General features: G+C 41.0%; 1 protein-coding gene across 3 annotated transcripts in view; it reads right to left on the reverse strand.

Moving 5' to 3' along the window:
- LOC111865787 (neurexin-1) overlaps positions 1-16,297 on the reverse strand; it is a gene marked incomplete at its 3' end in the record, with an annotated part of 317,673 nt that overhangs the window by 228,781 nt on the left and 72,595 nt on the right. For all 3 annotated transcript variants that reach the window (XM_033751956.1, XM_033751955.1, XM_023854068.2), the window contains 1 exon segment: positions 6,134-6,269. In XM_033751956.1, the coding sequence (XP_033607847.1) occupies positions 6,134-6,269 (136 nt within the window).

Below are 16,297 nucleotides of genomic sequence, written 5' to 3' on the forward strand. Positions count from 1 at the left end.
ATTGATTGGGTGCCTGAAGGTCAGACTGTCAATCAGGTTTATTATAAAAATGTTTTGACGTACCTCCGTGAACGTGTGCGACGAAGGAGACCAGACATGTGGAAGAATGCCTCATGGGTTCTTCATCACGACAACGCGCCAGCACACAACGCGCTATCTGTGAAGAGGTATTTGGCAAAAAACAACATTCCAGTGATGGAACATCCACCGTATTCTCCGGACCTAGCACCGTGCGACTTTTTTCTCTTCCCAAAAATCAAGTCTGCGCTGAAAGGGACCAGGTTCGAGTCCGTGGATGCAGTGAAAGCAAAAGCGACGCAACTCTTGAAGAGCATAACACAAGATGACCTGCAGCACTGCTTCCAACAGTGGAAAATTCGCATGGAGCGGTGTAGGGATCGGGGAGGGGACTACATTGAAGGGGATAACATTTCGACTGTCTGATTTTTTTTAATAAAGGGTTAGAGCATGAATCCGGTTTCTTTATTGCCACACCTTGTAGTATAAATGTAACTAATTTAGGGGATAGGATGCAATGTACAATACTGTGGTAAACATTTATCAATGTTTCGGAGGAATCGGCTTCCTAAATCTTCAGGATAAAAGAGTATTCTTGTTCTCACCCCAAAGGACAATAATCTTCACAGCCCAAAGTTGATATTTCTACAGTGCGACATGAAGCCTGAAGGCAGGAATACTGGCGGGAGATATGTCCATTGCTAGGCAACGGCTCAGTATTCACGTTCCCGCGGCAACGAATGCACAAACAACCTTAGAGATATTATTGGAAATTATGTTTTCTATTGGGTCATTTGAAGTGACTAAGCTGTCGTTGTAACATAAGATAAGTAAGATAGGCATGGTCTGTTGTGTAAAGCCTGTACTGACAGAGGACTTGTATGTAGTGCAAAAGGAAGGATTTTCAATAACATGCTGTAAGTGCGAAATATACACTTGACTAAAGGCCAAGCATATTCATAAGAGAAAGCCGATCTTCTCGTCAGAGAGGATGTTACATAAGGACTACTACCTAAAGAGTTCAGTTGAAAGAAATTTCTGGCCGTGGATCTCAAGGGGCCTGACGCCATGACGAACTGTTTGATGGTAAACCGCCAGTCGTAAAGTAACTCTGATTTTGACTTTGAATTTGAATTTACAGTGCTCAGTTTACAGCGGGGCTGTGTAAAGAGAAGACTAGGATATCGGTGTGAAATGACCGCCAGCTTGGGATCCAGGTAGTCGAGGGTTGAAAATTCAGTCGTGAAGAAAAGCGTTGAATGTTGCGTGCAGTTGAGCTCTCCAAGGGAGGCTGAGAATAGATGGCGACTCAGTTCAGTTGAGAGAACAGTTGGCAGGCAGTTCTGTGCGAGAGTCGGTGAAGGAAGGAAGAATCTCCACTGTTAGAAGCCGTTGCCAGGGAACAGCTGTTGGAGACACAGCAGGCTGGAAGAGCCTTAGCAGGTGCTCTGGTGATTTATAAAGTGCAGAGATTAGAAATGGCAATTATTTGCAATATATTTCCCGTCTATAGTCACACACACCCTAAATACGCGATAATATTTTGGTATCAGTTAAATAATTTCAACCAGTTATTCAAAATACGCTCTATTTACTTTTGACTGCGATTTTTCATTACCTCCCTTTAACTTTTCTGTGCTGGCATCTGCCGTAAAAGTACTTAAATTTCCAGAAAGACTGAGTACACTCAGTCTCTACAACGTCGAGGGTTATTGCACAGGGATGGTCTGTAGAATGGAGAACGCTTTAACGACTGCTTCAGAGAAAATAGCCGTGGGCTTGGCACATCGAATTCTCCAAATTTCTTTCTATTGCCACTTGTACTACATACATTTACTCCTTCAGCATCTATTCCCATTTTATTAGGTACGATTGGAAGGAGGAAGGAAGAAAAAGAGAAATAATATGCTTAGAAAAAGCTAACGATTTCCTGGAATATGACTTCGTGTAGATTCATAGTTAAGTGTCGACGTTTCGAAGGAACCTAATTAATGAATCTTCAGGATAAGAGAGTTTCTGTTCCATGAAGATAAAAGAGGCCGTTGTATATAGAACCACGAGAACGTTAAATCTAAGTTTAGACGCATTCTTATGCAGATTCTTGTGTTTTTTTTCAATCGCTCTTCCAGGCCGTTCAGGGCCCGGCCTCGTATTTAGATCCGCAACTATTTTCACAGGCGGTAGGACTCCTTGGATGAGTGATCAGCCCGTCGCAAGGCCGCTACCTAAACACAGGACAACACAAACACAGAATAAACGCATACACAAGCCAAACATCAATTCCTTAAGTGGGATTCGAACCATCGATTCCAGAGTCCGAGCTAGAGAACACAGTACATGCCTTAGACCAGGGGTCTCCAAACTTTTCGAACCGCGGGCCACATTAGGCAATTCAGCACTTTCAACGGGACGGATAAAACGAGAAATTGATAACTCTAGGTATATGAGTTTTATTGAAAGCACAGAATTTCATAAACTAAATACAAAGTACATGAGAATAAATTATCGTATATTAATGACAACAGACAGTAGTAGCAAATGCTCATATTTTCATCACAAATTATATTAAAACAATTAATGTGAATGATGGAACTCTCTTTGCATTTTAAAATCTGATTAAATTGAGGTTCAAATTTTGAAAAGCGAATCACAAGTAGCGACTTTAAATGTTCATCGGATAAATTTGCCCTGTATTTCGACTTGATGTACTTCATCTGGGAAAAAGTTTGTTCACACAGATATGTCGTCCCAAAAATGGCGATAAACTTACAAGCAAATTTCTTTAAATTTGGAAATTGCTCAGAGTTCAGAAATTTATAAAATTCGATCAAATTTCATCCCTTGTATTTGTCTTTAATACGATAATTTTCCTGAAGTTCAATAATTTCCGTGTGAATTTGACTTGGGACATCTGCAGCATCACAGCCAAACGGATTTTGAAACAATCTAATTTCCTGAGCACTGGAATCCAATTCAGCAAATCGCTTCCGAAATTGTTCTTTCAAATCTAAAATGACTAAATTTGAAACCCTGCACAGTATAGCATATGAACAAAGTTACAATTTTTCACTTGCCTTTCCAGAAGTATCAACTTTGCTCTGAGTGCCTTGATAAGTGCAAATAAATCACAGACTAAGTTATTTTCACCCTGTAACTTTAAATTCAAATGGTTCATATGGTTCACCAGATCAGCAAAACTACTAATTTCCAAAGCCACTTGGTATCTGATAAAAGTGGTTCGTGATGGTTTTTCTCGGTAAGAAATATATCAATTTCATTCCTGAGCTGAAAGAAGTGCGAAAGAACCTTTCCACAGCTACCCCATCGAATTGCAGTATGATATGTCAGGTCAATAAGCTCGGAACCACATTTACCAGTACTCACTGGAAAATCAGTTCAACTGGCACATTTCTGCACAATTCTTTCCGCGGCCGGATAAAATCACATCGCGGGCCGTAGTTTGGAGACCCTTGCCTTAGACTACTGTGATCGGCTGATTTTTATGTATACAAAAATAACATAGAAAATAACTGGTATATTATGAGATGTGACGCCGTGTAGGCCGATGGTATATCATCGGCTCTTAAGGAACTACTCAGCTCTGTGTGCTGCCCATTTCTTACCTGTTGCTTTCTTGATTCACTCTTCGACACTGAAGACAAAGGCATTATGTTGCTCCGAAACGTCAGTTACCGCACCACGTGATGTCATATCCCAGATGACAGTACTTTCCATAGCCACTCCTATCAGAACCTCAAATCCGAAAAATAAGAAAATAAATATCGTATTTATGATATCTGGGAACGCGGTAGTGCACTAAGAGTCAGAAGGTCGGGGTTTCGATTCCCGATGAGGTCATTGGATTTTTCATTTGAAATAATACTTCCAGCTGCATTATGGCTTGATGTCGACTCAGCCTCTGGCAGAAATTAGTACCAGGAATCTTCCTGGGGGTAAAAGGAGGCCGGAGCGTAAGGCTAACAACCTCACCGCCATCTGTAAGCCGATTGTCTAAAGAAAATGTGGGAGCCTCGATGTCTCAAAATCCTATGTGTCTCCACTGTCTGTTACAGGGTTAGCTTTATTTTTGTATAAGTTCATAGGCTGCAGAGATGAGTTTAATCGAAAGTTTTTAAAGAAGTTGTATGAATACTACAGCTTGTTGGGCATAAAAATAAAAAAGAAATGTTTGTGGCTCTAGCCGCAACAAATTCTGGAACATGGGAACAAAGAAATTTAATCTTGCTCTGAGTCTGCCAAACGCAATGGAAGTAGAGAATAAGAGAGAAAATGAAGAAATTTATAATGCAACTTTATGGAAAGAAACTCGATACTAAGGAAGGGACACAAATGCTCGTGAACACACTAAAGGAGCAAAACCTAAGAATACAGGAACCGATGTAAATTCTCTTGCTGTGTTGTATCAAGAATATGAAGACGGAAACAAGAATATCATAATCACTTATTCGATACCAGGGCTTTCCATGACTCTAACTCTTTAAAGCACAATCATCTCTATTATTAATATTTATTTTGACAATAAATAATTATGTATTTTGCCCAAAGATTCTACTGTGTTCCGTAAAATTCTCAGAACATACAGAGATTTTTTATAGGTAATATTAACCGGTTGATCTTTTTAAGAGAACTGCAGTACATTTACTATCAAGAACAAAATTAATTCTTAAATTTAATTTAGATAAATTGTTCACCTTAATTCAGCCCTGCCAATGTGACAATAACAATTCCAAACAAAAGCAAATAAAGTCCCTACTGAACTAATTTAATTTCCTCATAACAAAGTCCACTCCATAAAGAATTACATTTTCACTTCCCAACGCTTTACCTTCTATCCAAACTATATTAACCGTGAAGACTAGCGGGCCCTAACGTGAACCCTTCACAGACAAAAATGGTTGTTCCCCCATAAATTTTAGTGTCTCTCAGCAACGTCTCCACCAAGGTTCTCGCTTTGTCTCCTTCATGTTTCAAAATAACTGTGTCATGAGGAAATAAAGCACAGAAACATAAAAATATAAGTACGATCATGAGGATATAAAAATGGAAACGAAAAAAGAGAGCTGGAGGTAAAAGGAACAAATCAATAAACAAATAAAAGCAAAAGAGGGAAAATACACGCATATATTTTTAGGTCGTAGGGTAATTATAGTCGTGGTTTGGCTTGGTTACTGGATATATTGAACCTCTAATTACACGCAAGGGTTATGCTCTCACTGTTCTACACACTTCACAATTTACTATAGGACACACTAGGTCTTCTCAGTCTGTTACAGACTTTACTAGCCGTTGCTTGGTAGTGGCTTCAGACGGCGGACGTTCCCCTTCCTCTTAGTTCCCGAACTGTTCCCGGCTTCAGCTACCAGCTACTAACAGCAACAGCTTACAACGACTGAACCGCAGCGGATATCTCACTGACTCCAGCCCCTAACTTGTCCTACTTATAACATCTCGGCTTGGGCTGCGTAAAAGTCACCGTTCCTCCGTGGCAGCGCAACTGTTGCTTATCGGAGGCATGACGTATTCCACAGCTGCATGGCAGCCACTGGCATGGACCGCAAGGAAATCACCTTTCCTCTGTTCTTGTTTATGGGCCGCTGCCTAGTAACGGCCGTCAGTTGTGACTCCAAAATTCTTCCTTTGAGCGAATATGCCGAATTATTTACAAATATATATGTAATACCAGAAGCTACCACAACGAAACAAATAATTAAATAACAGTGAATTTAGTAATTCACATATTCTCACTGGAAAAAATCCAGTTAATCTAGTCTTCTTTCATTCGTTGTTGGTGTTTCAGCGTAGTTCTTCTGACAATTGCAGCTATTGTGCAGGAAACTCCTGCTGTCTCTCTCTTAAGCCTCAACCCGTTGAGCACAGTAACACCTTTGATTTCATTGTGCATGATATTATAAACTGCGTTAATTTCCCACACACGCATTAAGGCTTCATCGCTCTGTACCGACCCGCATGTAAACATGTATTGAATTAACCTAATTGATGTATTTTCGTTCTTAGAAGTTAGAAATAAGATATTATTATAGACTAAGGCAAAATGCCTTTTTTAGTAAATATAACATTTAAATAATTATCCTACCTTTCTCGCAAAATATCCCTTCAAAGTCGACGTTTCGGCATTCGCATATGGGTCCACTGTCAGTGGAAATACATATTCCACCATGTTGGCAAGGGTCGTGATCTTCACAGGCGTCTGTAGTGTTTCCTCTGATACCCTGCAACACACACAACACGGAAGTCAGGACAAGTAGAAGTAGTCAGGGCACCAACACTGCTACACTGAATGTTCCATGCGCTCAACGAAATCTCTGGTGTGGTAATTCTGGTTACAATTTTATGTTAAAAATAGGAAGTAGTATTTTTTACTGATGGCGTTAACCTCATAGGTGTTTCAGGCGCAGTTTGCCTAGACCATTTAAGGAATTTTGAAATGACACACTACAAATTATTCATTTTCTCACTATTCATTCTGATCCTGAAAGTAGGAGTCCGGTCATGTTACCGAAGGAGAGGAAAGATAGAAGAGGTGGCCGTTAAACAGACTAACGAGGAGAAATCAGAAAATGAAGAGTTAAGAGACGAGGCAGAAATAATGGGGGAAGAGAAGGCTTAGAAAAATAAAATGGAGGGAGAAGAAGACAAGAAAGTTGTGGAAGAGGAAAGGAGGTGAAGTAGTAGTAGTAGTAGTAGTAGTAGTAGTAGTAGTAGTAGATTTGATTAAAAACGATATGATGCATAGATGAAAAAACAAATGAACGATAGAGAAGAGGAAAGTATTAAATTAAGAGAAATTAAGAGAAATAGAGAGAAAGAATATTATTAAGAAGGATTAATGAATATTTTATTTAAGCATCCTGTTGCACTCCATACGATAAATGATATCTACACTAGTGTAGGGAGCAAGATCAAAATATGTTGTTTGCACTTGAGACGGAGTTTGTATCATTTATAGGATTAATGAAAATGAAGACGATTAAATCGAATAAAAAAGAGAAAGAGACTAATACAATTTAGAAGGAAAGAAATAGAAATGAGAACAACAGACGCGACCATCGCCCCCTAGAGTGCTGTATTTCTAATTACTTGGCTCTGAAATCATGTGTGTACAATCTTCTGATATATTTGATGTTTTCAAGGTTACCAGAATTCAGATTGTTCTCCTCTAGCTTACGACACGGTGTAGTCCAGTGGGTGTGCACCAGTGTACATCGTCCATCGTCCGGCCTGAAGATGAAGGCCATGTTCTCCGGGACGTGCGTACCAAAATACAAGGCTGTACGGTGTCACATCCCAGGCGACAACAGTTATAAAACGGTTGCTGGTTACAAGATATGAACTTGGACAGTGAGAGAGGCAAGAAGAATAATTTATCTATGAGGACTCTTATCTCAGATACAGGGCGTACACATTCATTTGATTAGGATATTCCTCTTTGATATATTTAAAATAAAATGTAGAAGCATACACTGTCGACCCCGGCCACGTGATTTCGGCAGCTAATACAATACAGCGTCGAAATTAGGGTTACTAATGACAATAAACTGGAGACCGTGTGCAAGGAAACGGTTGTGACGTTATTTGTGATACCATTTCGCCATTTGAACGAGAAACTGAGAAAAACCACGAATTATCTGAGTCACCATTGGCCTTTGAAGAGAGGTTTTAACCTGTGACTTCCAGAACATGGAATAAGGTTGCTATCTAACCGAGATGTTTCTTCTCGTGCCCAATTTTAAGGTGTGGGTGTAGATGCTACTAGATATTCATGTGCTGGCGTGATGGTGGGTGTCACGCGATATCTAAATCCCCTTCAAAGAAGTCGAACCGCTTTGCTAAAATATTCACTATCGCAGAAGTAATTGTGGGGCGGAACGCACCACATGCTCTAATTTCTAGGAGGAGCAGAATTATTACACGTTACGTAAGGTAGAAGCCAAACATATAATGCAAATACAAGATTTAGTTTATTATACGTGGAAGTATATAATCTTACTCTTTTTTAATGCTAGTGGGGTGGGACTAAGTCCCTTGTACTGCGGTCACTTCTGGCCTATTGTAGCAGCCCCAGATGATAGGTGAGGGGGATTGTGGAGCAATTGGTTGGATGAAGATTGGCAGGGGAAACGGAAGTATTCGGAGAAAACCTGCTCCAGCGCCACTTTGTCCACCACGAATCCCACTTGACCAGACCCGGGCTCGAACCTGAGCCGCTACGATGGGAAACCAGAGACTAACCGCTTCAGCTATGGCGCGGCCTAGAACAACTTTACTAAAATTTGTCCGTGTGCTGAATTAAACAGCAGGCCATAAAGGTGTATGTTACTGGACGCATAGCTCCATGTGTTATTAATCTCGGGACTTTAGGATATAAGTGGTCAGCTTCATTTCCAGCTACCCTTAGAACCGGGAGGTCAGGAGGTTGTCAGTGAGGACACTACGAAGAAGTCAATGAACTTGCCGCTGCCGGAAATCGAAGCTCAACCGTCTAGTCTGTGGCCCATCCCTGTATTTACTAAGCTATGCCGGGTATTTGATCTTCATGGTAGACAAAAATAAGCCAATAAGCGATAAGCTTACAAAATACGATTAACAGAGTCCACTCTCTTTCTGCTGTCCGCTGTCAGTTATGTAGATACGTACAATAGCATATAGACAGATAATACAGTGTCAGACATAAAGCCATTCTGATTACGCTTCGACTCCTTAAGCATAGACTCCATGATTCCTTCCACAGCTTTTCCATTTCGCGCTTTCGGAATGTTAGTAACAAGTAACAAGATTACTGCAAAGTAGATTTAAATGCAGATTACTTTACGTTCAAAGAGAATTCCTCACTGCTGAAGGATTGTATGGGCTCTACGCGGTCAAGGGATTTATTTTCATGAAAGATAAAGTTTTTCATTAAAATTCACATTGCAAAAGCTTTTGTATCTTTCTACTATTCGAACATTACATGTTTCGAGGCCCAACTGGATGCCATCATCAGGTGTACAAGTTGTAAAGGAAATTGTTGTTTCGTTGTCACGCTTTTAAAGGTAAAATATTTACACAAATTTTAAATTTATTTTAAAATATCATACCGTGATAATTTCACTGTATGCACATGTGGATCTGGTGTATACGTATTTTGTTGATGTGCTGGTTTTCCTTTGATGTTTTGTTTAGCTCTTCTTTTTTAAAGGAGTAAAATATATATAAAATATTTTAAAATTATTTTCCATTTAACTGTTCAGGTTAGGTGATTGAGGTCAGCTGTTTCTAAGGAAATCAACAGAGTAGGTGTCTCCCAACATTCCTCCTGAGGACGGAAACAGATCGAGTTTCCGAAACATTGTGTTGATCAGACTACCGGATGATGGACGAAGTAAAAAACCCAGTAAAACCAGAACTGTTACGCTCTGCATACAATTTCTTACTTGTTATATTTCGTATTCTAACAGTCTTGACTATGTCTACAGGGACTTGATACTGCGTTGTCAGGAGTTCAGTGGCGTTTCGAAGATATTTATCGCCATATTTTTCAGGAGTGAAGTATAATCCAGACAAGTAACCAGCAAAAGGACCGCTCCATAGCTCAAGCGGTTAGTCGCTGGCTTCCCACCGCGGCGGCCCGGGTTCAATCCCGGGTCTAGTCAATTTGGATTTGTGGTGGACAAAGTGGCGCTGGGGCAGGTTTTCTCCGAGTACTTCAGTTTCTCCTGCAAATCTTCATTCCACCAATTGCTACACAATCACCCTCACCTATCATCCACGGCTGGTACAATAGGTCCGAAGTTGCCGCAGTACAAGGGATTTAGTCCCACCACACTAGCAATAAAAAAAACAGCAAAAAAGCAGATCGCAAACAGAGTTATTCGGCATCATATAGCTTGACCTAAATGCAGTATAATTTATTCAGTAAATTAATGGATAGAAGCCCATTATCTCTACGATACACTCAGCGCCACTTGCTTCCCCTCCGCACGTTACAGAGCACAATCCAAATAGTTATTTCTATTCGCATTTCCACGTTTATAGGTTTAACGACCGTGATGAGCTAATTCTGATCTGACACAAGCGTGATCGTCAAGTAACCCTGAACCGTTGTGTTGATTGAAGCTACCCAATAAACCCGTATTGAAAGTTTGCCCCTAGTCATCAAACATTGCGGCAGTATCCCTGAACACCCCCTTACCCTCAGGGCTGTTTGAAAGCGTCGTTACTCCACGTCTAGAAAGAGCAGTAAAGGACTCTTCTCCGTCCACACGCCGAGTTCCGACAAGTTCTGTTCACACTGCTTACGCTATGACGCGAGTGCTGTGCAGCTTGGGCTTTGTATAGCTGGACAGCGTCGGTTCAATTTCCGGCGGAGGCAAGACATTTGTCTATACTCCACAGCGTCCATACAGGATCTGGTGACTATCCAGCTTCCTATCAAAAGCGTATCGAGGGCTCTTTCCTTGGGGTTAAAGTCGCCGGAGAGTGAAGCTGAATGCTCACTTCCATCTAGTAGTGAGGTCAAGAATGGTGGAGCTATAACTCCACTCTCCAATATGCCTTAATGGCATAGTGCTTAATTAATTCCATCTCTTATTCCTCCCTCTAAATTTCTTATTTTTCCCCTTCTCCTACTCTTCCTTCCTTCTCCACTTGCTCTTTAAGTCTCCTTCTCCTTCCGGTTTTATTCACCTTTACCTATTCTTCCTTCAAATCTTCCTATTCCACCTTCTCTTCCTATGATTTCTCTCTAATTCTTCCTCTTTTTCTCCTACTGTCACTTCTCTTCCTCCTTCTCCTTATCACTTCCTTGTTCTTCTATCTTCCTTCCGTCTCCTCCACTTACTATTGCTTTCTCTTCCTATTCTACTTTCTCTTATCCTTCTCAACGTGCAGCGCCTTCAGGCAAACAGCGGCGGATTCCGAATCTGAGAGGGTTAAGCAGGCAACCACTGTCACTTTATAGCCCGAGTCTGCGGCAACAGATGTACTCAATGTCTCTTGGTCTTAATATAAGAATACACTTGAGCCCAAGAGCCGCATACATTTTCAAAATGAAATTTGCATCGACCTCTTCGAAATGCAATGAAATGGCTAAGGTACTTGTGTCAGTACAGCCTCCCTTCAAATGAATCTCGTACAGCAGATGTCTAACGTACAATTCCAGTTTTTGAAAACGCATACTGATTCTGGGAAGCCTCCTGTATGAGATCCTTTAAACTTTCCCGTGCTATAAACGTGATATCTTGTAATACTTGATCACATAATATTGAATGATGCTGGAAAACTGATCAAAGTTGAGTACTTAGATAACAAGTAATTATAGAAAGCACTACCTACCTACTTACTTTCCTTTCACTACAAACTGAGTATTTGATACGACACGGACCGCCTAGAGATCACCGTGTACAAGACTTCTATTGCGAGCGTATTCGTTGCTGCGGGAAGGTTTTTACTGCGCCGTTGCCTATAAATGGCCGTATATTCTGGCTCCAGCGTCCATACCAGTCTTGGGCCCACCCAGTCTCCTATCAAACGGGTACTGGGGGCGATTACTCAGGGGATAAAGCGGCCGGGGCGTGAAGATGACCACTTCTGGCTCCAGCGTCCATACCAGTCCTGGGCCCACCCAGTCTCCTATCAAACGAGTACCGGGGGCGATTACTCAGGGGATAAAGCGGCCGGGGCGTGAAGATGACCACTCACCTCATTCTAGTGCCGAGGTCAGGAATGTTGGATCTATGCTTCCACTCTCCCATACGTCTTGATGGCGTAGTGCATAATTAATTATGCACAATCACTTCACCTCTTCCAGTTTTCATGCTTTAGAAGATACACATACACATAAGCAGTGAGAGAACGAGAAGAGGGGGGCACACAGACAGCAAGGTGATCTCATAAGCCTCATTTTATATTTTAAAAATAAGGAAATTCACCTAATAATTGTACTAGACTAAATCGTCAGTGACCGACGTAATCTCGAAATTCACCTTAAGGAAAAACACAATAGACTTCTGTGAGGGAAAATGGAAAAAGTAGTCGAGTTTCGTAGAAATTCCTCCCAAATTAAAGCCTACTTTATCAATACACTAACCTATTGTGTTATCAGAATTCATTGTAAAATACAGTCATTAGGTTTCCATTTTGGAGATTAGTCACACACTTATACCCCTTTTAGATAAAAATACTGAACGCTAATCAGATTTGGCTGTGTGAGTTGAGAGGCTGATCAGCGTGACAGTAACAAAGATAATGAAATCAGTGTTGCCACCAATTTCATTTGGTCTACAAAATATGCAAACTAGTGGCTTATCTCTCACAGTGGGAGGGCAACTGCATGATGCGACTGAATAAAACTGGCGCTCCCAGACAAGGACACTCGCATGACGTGATCAATAAATGTACGGCCAATATAGGTGTACATAAGTATTAGTGTTACAATTCGCGCATCTGTCCACTCAAAAGTTTACTGATTCTTCATACAAAATTAGTATCAGCCATGGATTTTTGCGGGATTCCTGTCTAAAACTGGAGTTCGTTGATAAATCAAAACATATTTTCCGAACATCTTTTACTTGATGCATCCCATTATCTCATATTGAACTTTCATGGAATCCTCGATCTCAGACTGAAACTTCAAGCAACCATTCATCTCAGATTGAAACTTGACGTTTCCTTTTTTCTCAGAGTGAAACATCGCACATTTCCTGAAAACAGAGCGAAACTTCATGTAATGCTTGATCTCAGATTGAAACTTCATATAATCCTTGATCTCAGACTGAAACTTCATATACTCCTTGATCTCAGATTGAAACTTCGTGTGATTCTTAATATCTCAGTGATACTTCATGGCATCCTTGATCTCAGATTGAAACTTCGCGTAATCCTTAACATCAAAGTGACACTTCGCATAATCCTTCATCTCAGATTGATACTTGACGTTTCCCTTTTTTCTCAGAGTGAAACATCGAGCATTCCTTGATATCAGAGTAAACCTCCACGTAATCGTTGCCCTCAGATTGCAACTTCATGTTTCCCTCTATCTCAGAGTGAAACATCGAGCACCCCTTCACCTCATATCGAAACTTCTAATATCCGCTGATCTCAGAGAGAATACTTCACGTACAGCTTGGGTTTTAAGGTGAAATTTCACGTAACGTTTGAAATCAGAGTGAAAATTTTCCACCCCTTGGTCACAGAGTAACACATCAAGTACCAGATTTCACTGATTTTAATTATATCTTAAATCACGAGCTACTAAGAGTTATAAACACGAGAAAATAGAGGTTTTTGTTTTAAATATATTTTATTTATTATATACACAGAAAAAGTTGCAGAGAAGAAAGTCATCAAAATGTTTTTAGGCCCACTTGGTTTGTCTTTGGCAATGTATAAATACATCTCACGTAAATCCTTACGATGCTTCACTTGCCAATTATGTTTTTTTTTTAATTCGCTTAGTGGGGGTGGAGTCCAGCTGGGTCCACTCGGCACGTCGGCCACTGATTGGCCTATTGTAACTGCCTCGGGTGATCATGATTATGGAGAATCTCGTGGAATGAAGATTAGGAGGGGAAACCGAAGTACTCGGAGAAAACCTGCCCCAGCGCCACTTTGTCCACCACAAACCCCACTTGACCAGACCTGGGCTTGAACCAGGACCGTCGCGGTGGGAAGCCAGTGACTATTTTTATTGCTAGTTGGGTGGGACTAAGTCCCTTGTACTGTGGTCATTTCTGGCCTATTGTACCAGCCCCAGATGATAGGTGAGGGTGATTGTGGAGCAATTGGTGGAATGGAGATTGGCAGGGGAAACCGAAGTGCTCTGAGAAAACCTGCCCCAGCGTCACTTTGTCCACCACAAAGCCCACTTGACCAGACCCGGCTTGAACTCGGGCCGCCGCGGTGGGAAGCCAGCGACTAAACCGCTTGAGCTATGACGCGGCCAATTACGGGTTTAGAACAGCTGACTTCCTACAGTATGATGAGTCATTCGGAATGCAGCACTGATCTTTAGGGCCAGATTGGGCCAGACTATCACAGACACTGTGTGACCCCACTAATATAAGCATATACGAGGATTACATTAAGAACCTCCTTCACTGTAAAAACCTCAAACCTCGTACAGTTAACCAACATATTAGTTAAACACTCACAGTTTGTTTTAACGCATAAAAAGCTTTCCAGTTTGAAGATTACGAAGTGCACTAAAGTAAAGTGAATATTCTTTAAGTGGTGCAATGTAACTCCGTACTCGAGGCCGCCCCATAGCTCAAGCGGTTAGTCGCTCTCTTCCCAACGCGGCGGCACGGGTTCGATCCCGGGTCTGGTCAAGTGAGATTTGTGGTGGACAAAGTGGCGCTGGGACAGGTTTTCTCCGAGTACTTCGGTTTCCCATGCCAATCTTCATTCCACCAATTGTTCTACAATCACCCTCACCTATCATCTGGTGCTGGTACAATAGGCCAGTAGTTGCCGCAGTACAAAGGACTTAGTCCCACCCCACTAGCAATAAAGAAAACTCCGTAGCAAAGACATTCCATTAGATGTTAGTATGTTGTGTTGAAGTGCAAGGAAATTTAAAGTATACCCCACCAGAAGTAACAAGGAAAGAAGGAAATGTGCAGAATACGGGACCCTACTCCAATATCACGTCCCCGTGGGGAAATCCTCCAACAGGCTTCACGCTTGAGTTTGGCTTCTAACTTCACGTTTCTGCAGAAATTCCAAGAAAAAATTCAAAACTCTGTTCTAATTTAGTTCCCACATCGTTAACGATCTACATCCCAGCAGTATCCAGTTTGATTCATTTAGAGAATGTATGAATATTTCATTAAGTCCACTAAAATTTACATTTTTGGGTACCAGAGACGGACGTCTTGGTTTTACGCTTTCTGACTATTTTAAATTGTGTATCCATTTCATCATGGGGGAGATTGCATGGTCTAAGTTGAAACATCGATTTTGTTATAATTTACATAACGAACAGGTTGCTCTAGAAGAAATGCTCTAGATTCGTCCGGGACATCGTCTACAATTACTCGGGTTCTTCGTGGTTTTCTTCTGTATCTTCAGGTTAATCATCAATTAGGTCGCAACCGTATCTATCCGAAACCCTGTGGAAATCAGCATTACCCCTAAAACATATTTAGATGCGTTTCTAAGAAATTTAAATTTTTTTTAATGGAAATATTCAAGATATGATTGAAAGCAAATCGCTATAATGACGCTTCTCAATCCTGCCTTCTTCAGTCTACTAATTATAAAATTATAGAGAACTTTATTCATATTTAAATATCAGTATCATAAATTCCAAATTTTATATTTCGATATTAATTTAAATTTATCGTAAATCTATAATATCGTTTTTAATTATCTGGAACATGTAATACGGTGTTTATTTGGAAATTTCTGGACTCTGGCATCGCCAAGGAGTCTGGAGTTCTGGTACTTACGACCAGTCATAAATTTTAGTTCGAGTACAGAAAACCAGACACACCTATGAAAGTCAGTAAGAAATCCAAGAGAAAAAAAGTCGTTATATTTTCCTGAGGATGAGAACTACGCAGGCGCCATTATGACGTAGTTGTCTCTTTCAAACTTCCCAATGAGAGATGGAATGGCACACACCATTCCGCACGAGGGAGAACTCGAATTTTGAATTCCGGATTTTCGCATGCGCAAGCCGTCTCCAAGCTTCTCACTGACGTGATGTCTGCACATTCCGAATCGTGGCTCACAGATATTAACTCAATGAAGTAAATTATTAATTTAGATAAGAAACTGTACGTATAAACAATTTACCTACACTTCATTAAAAAGTGTGACGTATATCGTTTATACAAAGGCAGAAAAATATAAGTTAATTGACATCAAGTTGAATCAATTTATTGCTACTTGTTGAATTCCGACATCATTGCCCTTGAGTCTCCCTAGCAAACCGACCCAGCTAGTTTCCCTTACCATGCTACAAGCCGGAAGGTAGCGGGTTCAATTCCCGAGGAGGCCATTGGATTTTTCAGTTGACTTAATCTTTCCAGCCCCACTATAGCCTGGGGCGACTCAGCCTCTAACGGAAATGAGTACCAGGAACCTTCTTGTGGGTAAAGGTCGACCGACCGGCGCGTAAGGCTGACAACCCCACAGCCATCTCTGAGCCGATTGTCTAGAAAATGTGGGAGCCTCGACGTCTCACACGCCTATGGGCCCCCACGGCCTGTTACAGGGAGAACTTTACCTTTTCTTTACATACTTACTCACGTCCATT

The sequence above is a fragment of the Cryptotermes secundus genome, unplaced genomic scaffold, assembly GCF_002891405.2.
Source record: "Cryptotermes secundus unplaced genomic scaffold, Csec_1.0 scaffold683, whole genome shotgun sequence".
NCBI lineage: Eukaryota > Metazoa > Arthropoda > Insecta > Blattodea > Kalotermitidae > Cryptotermes > Cryptotermes secundus.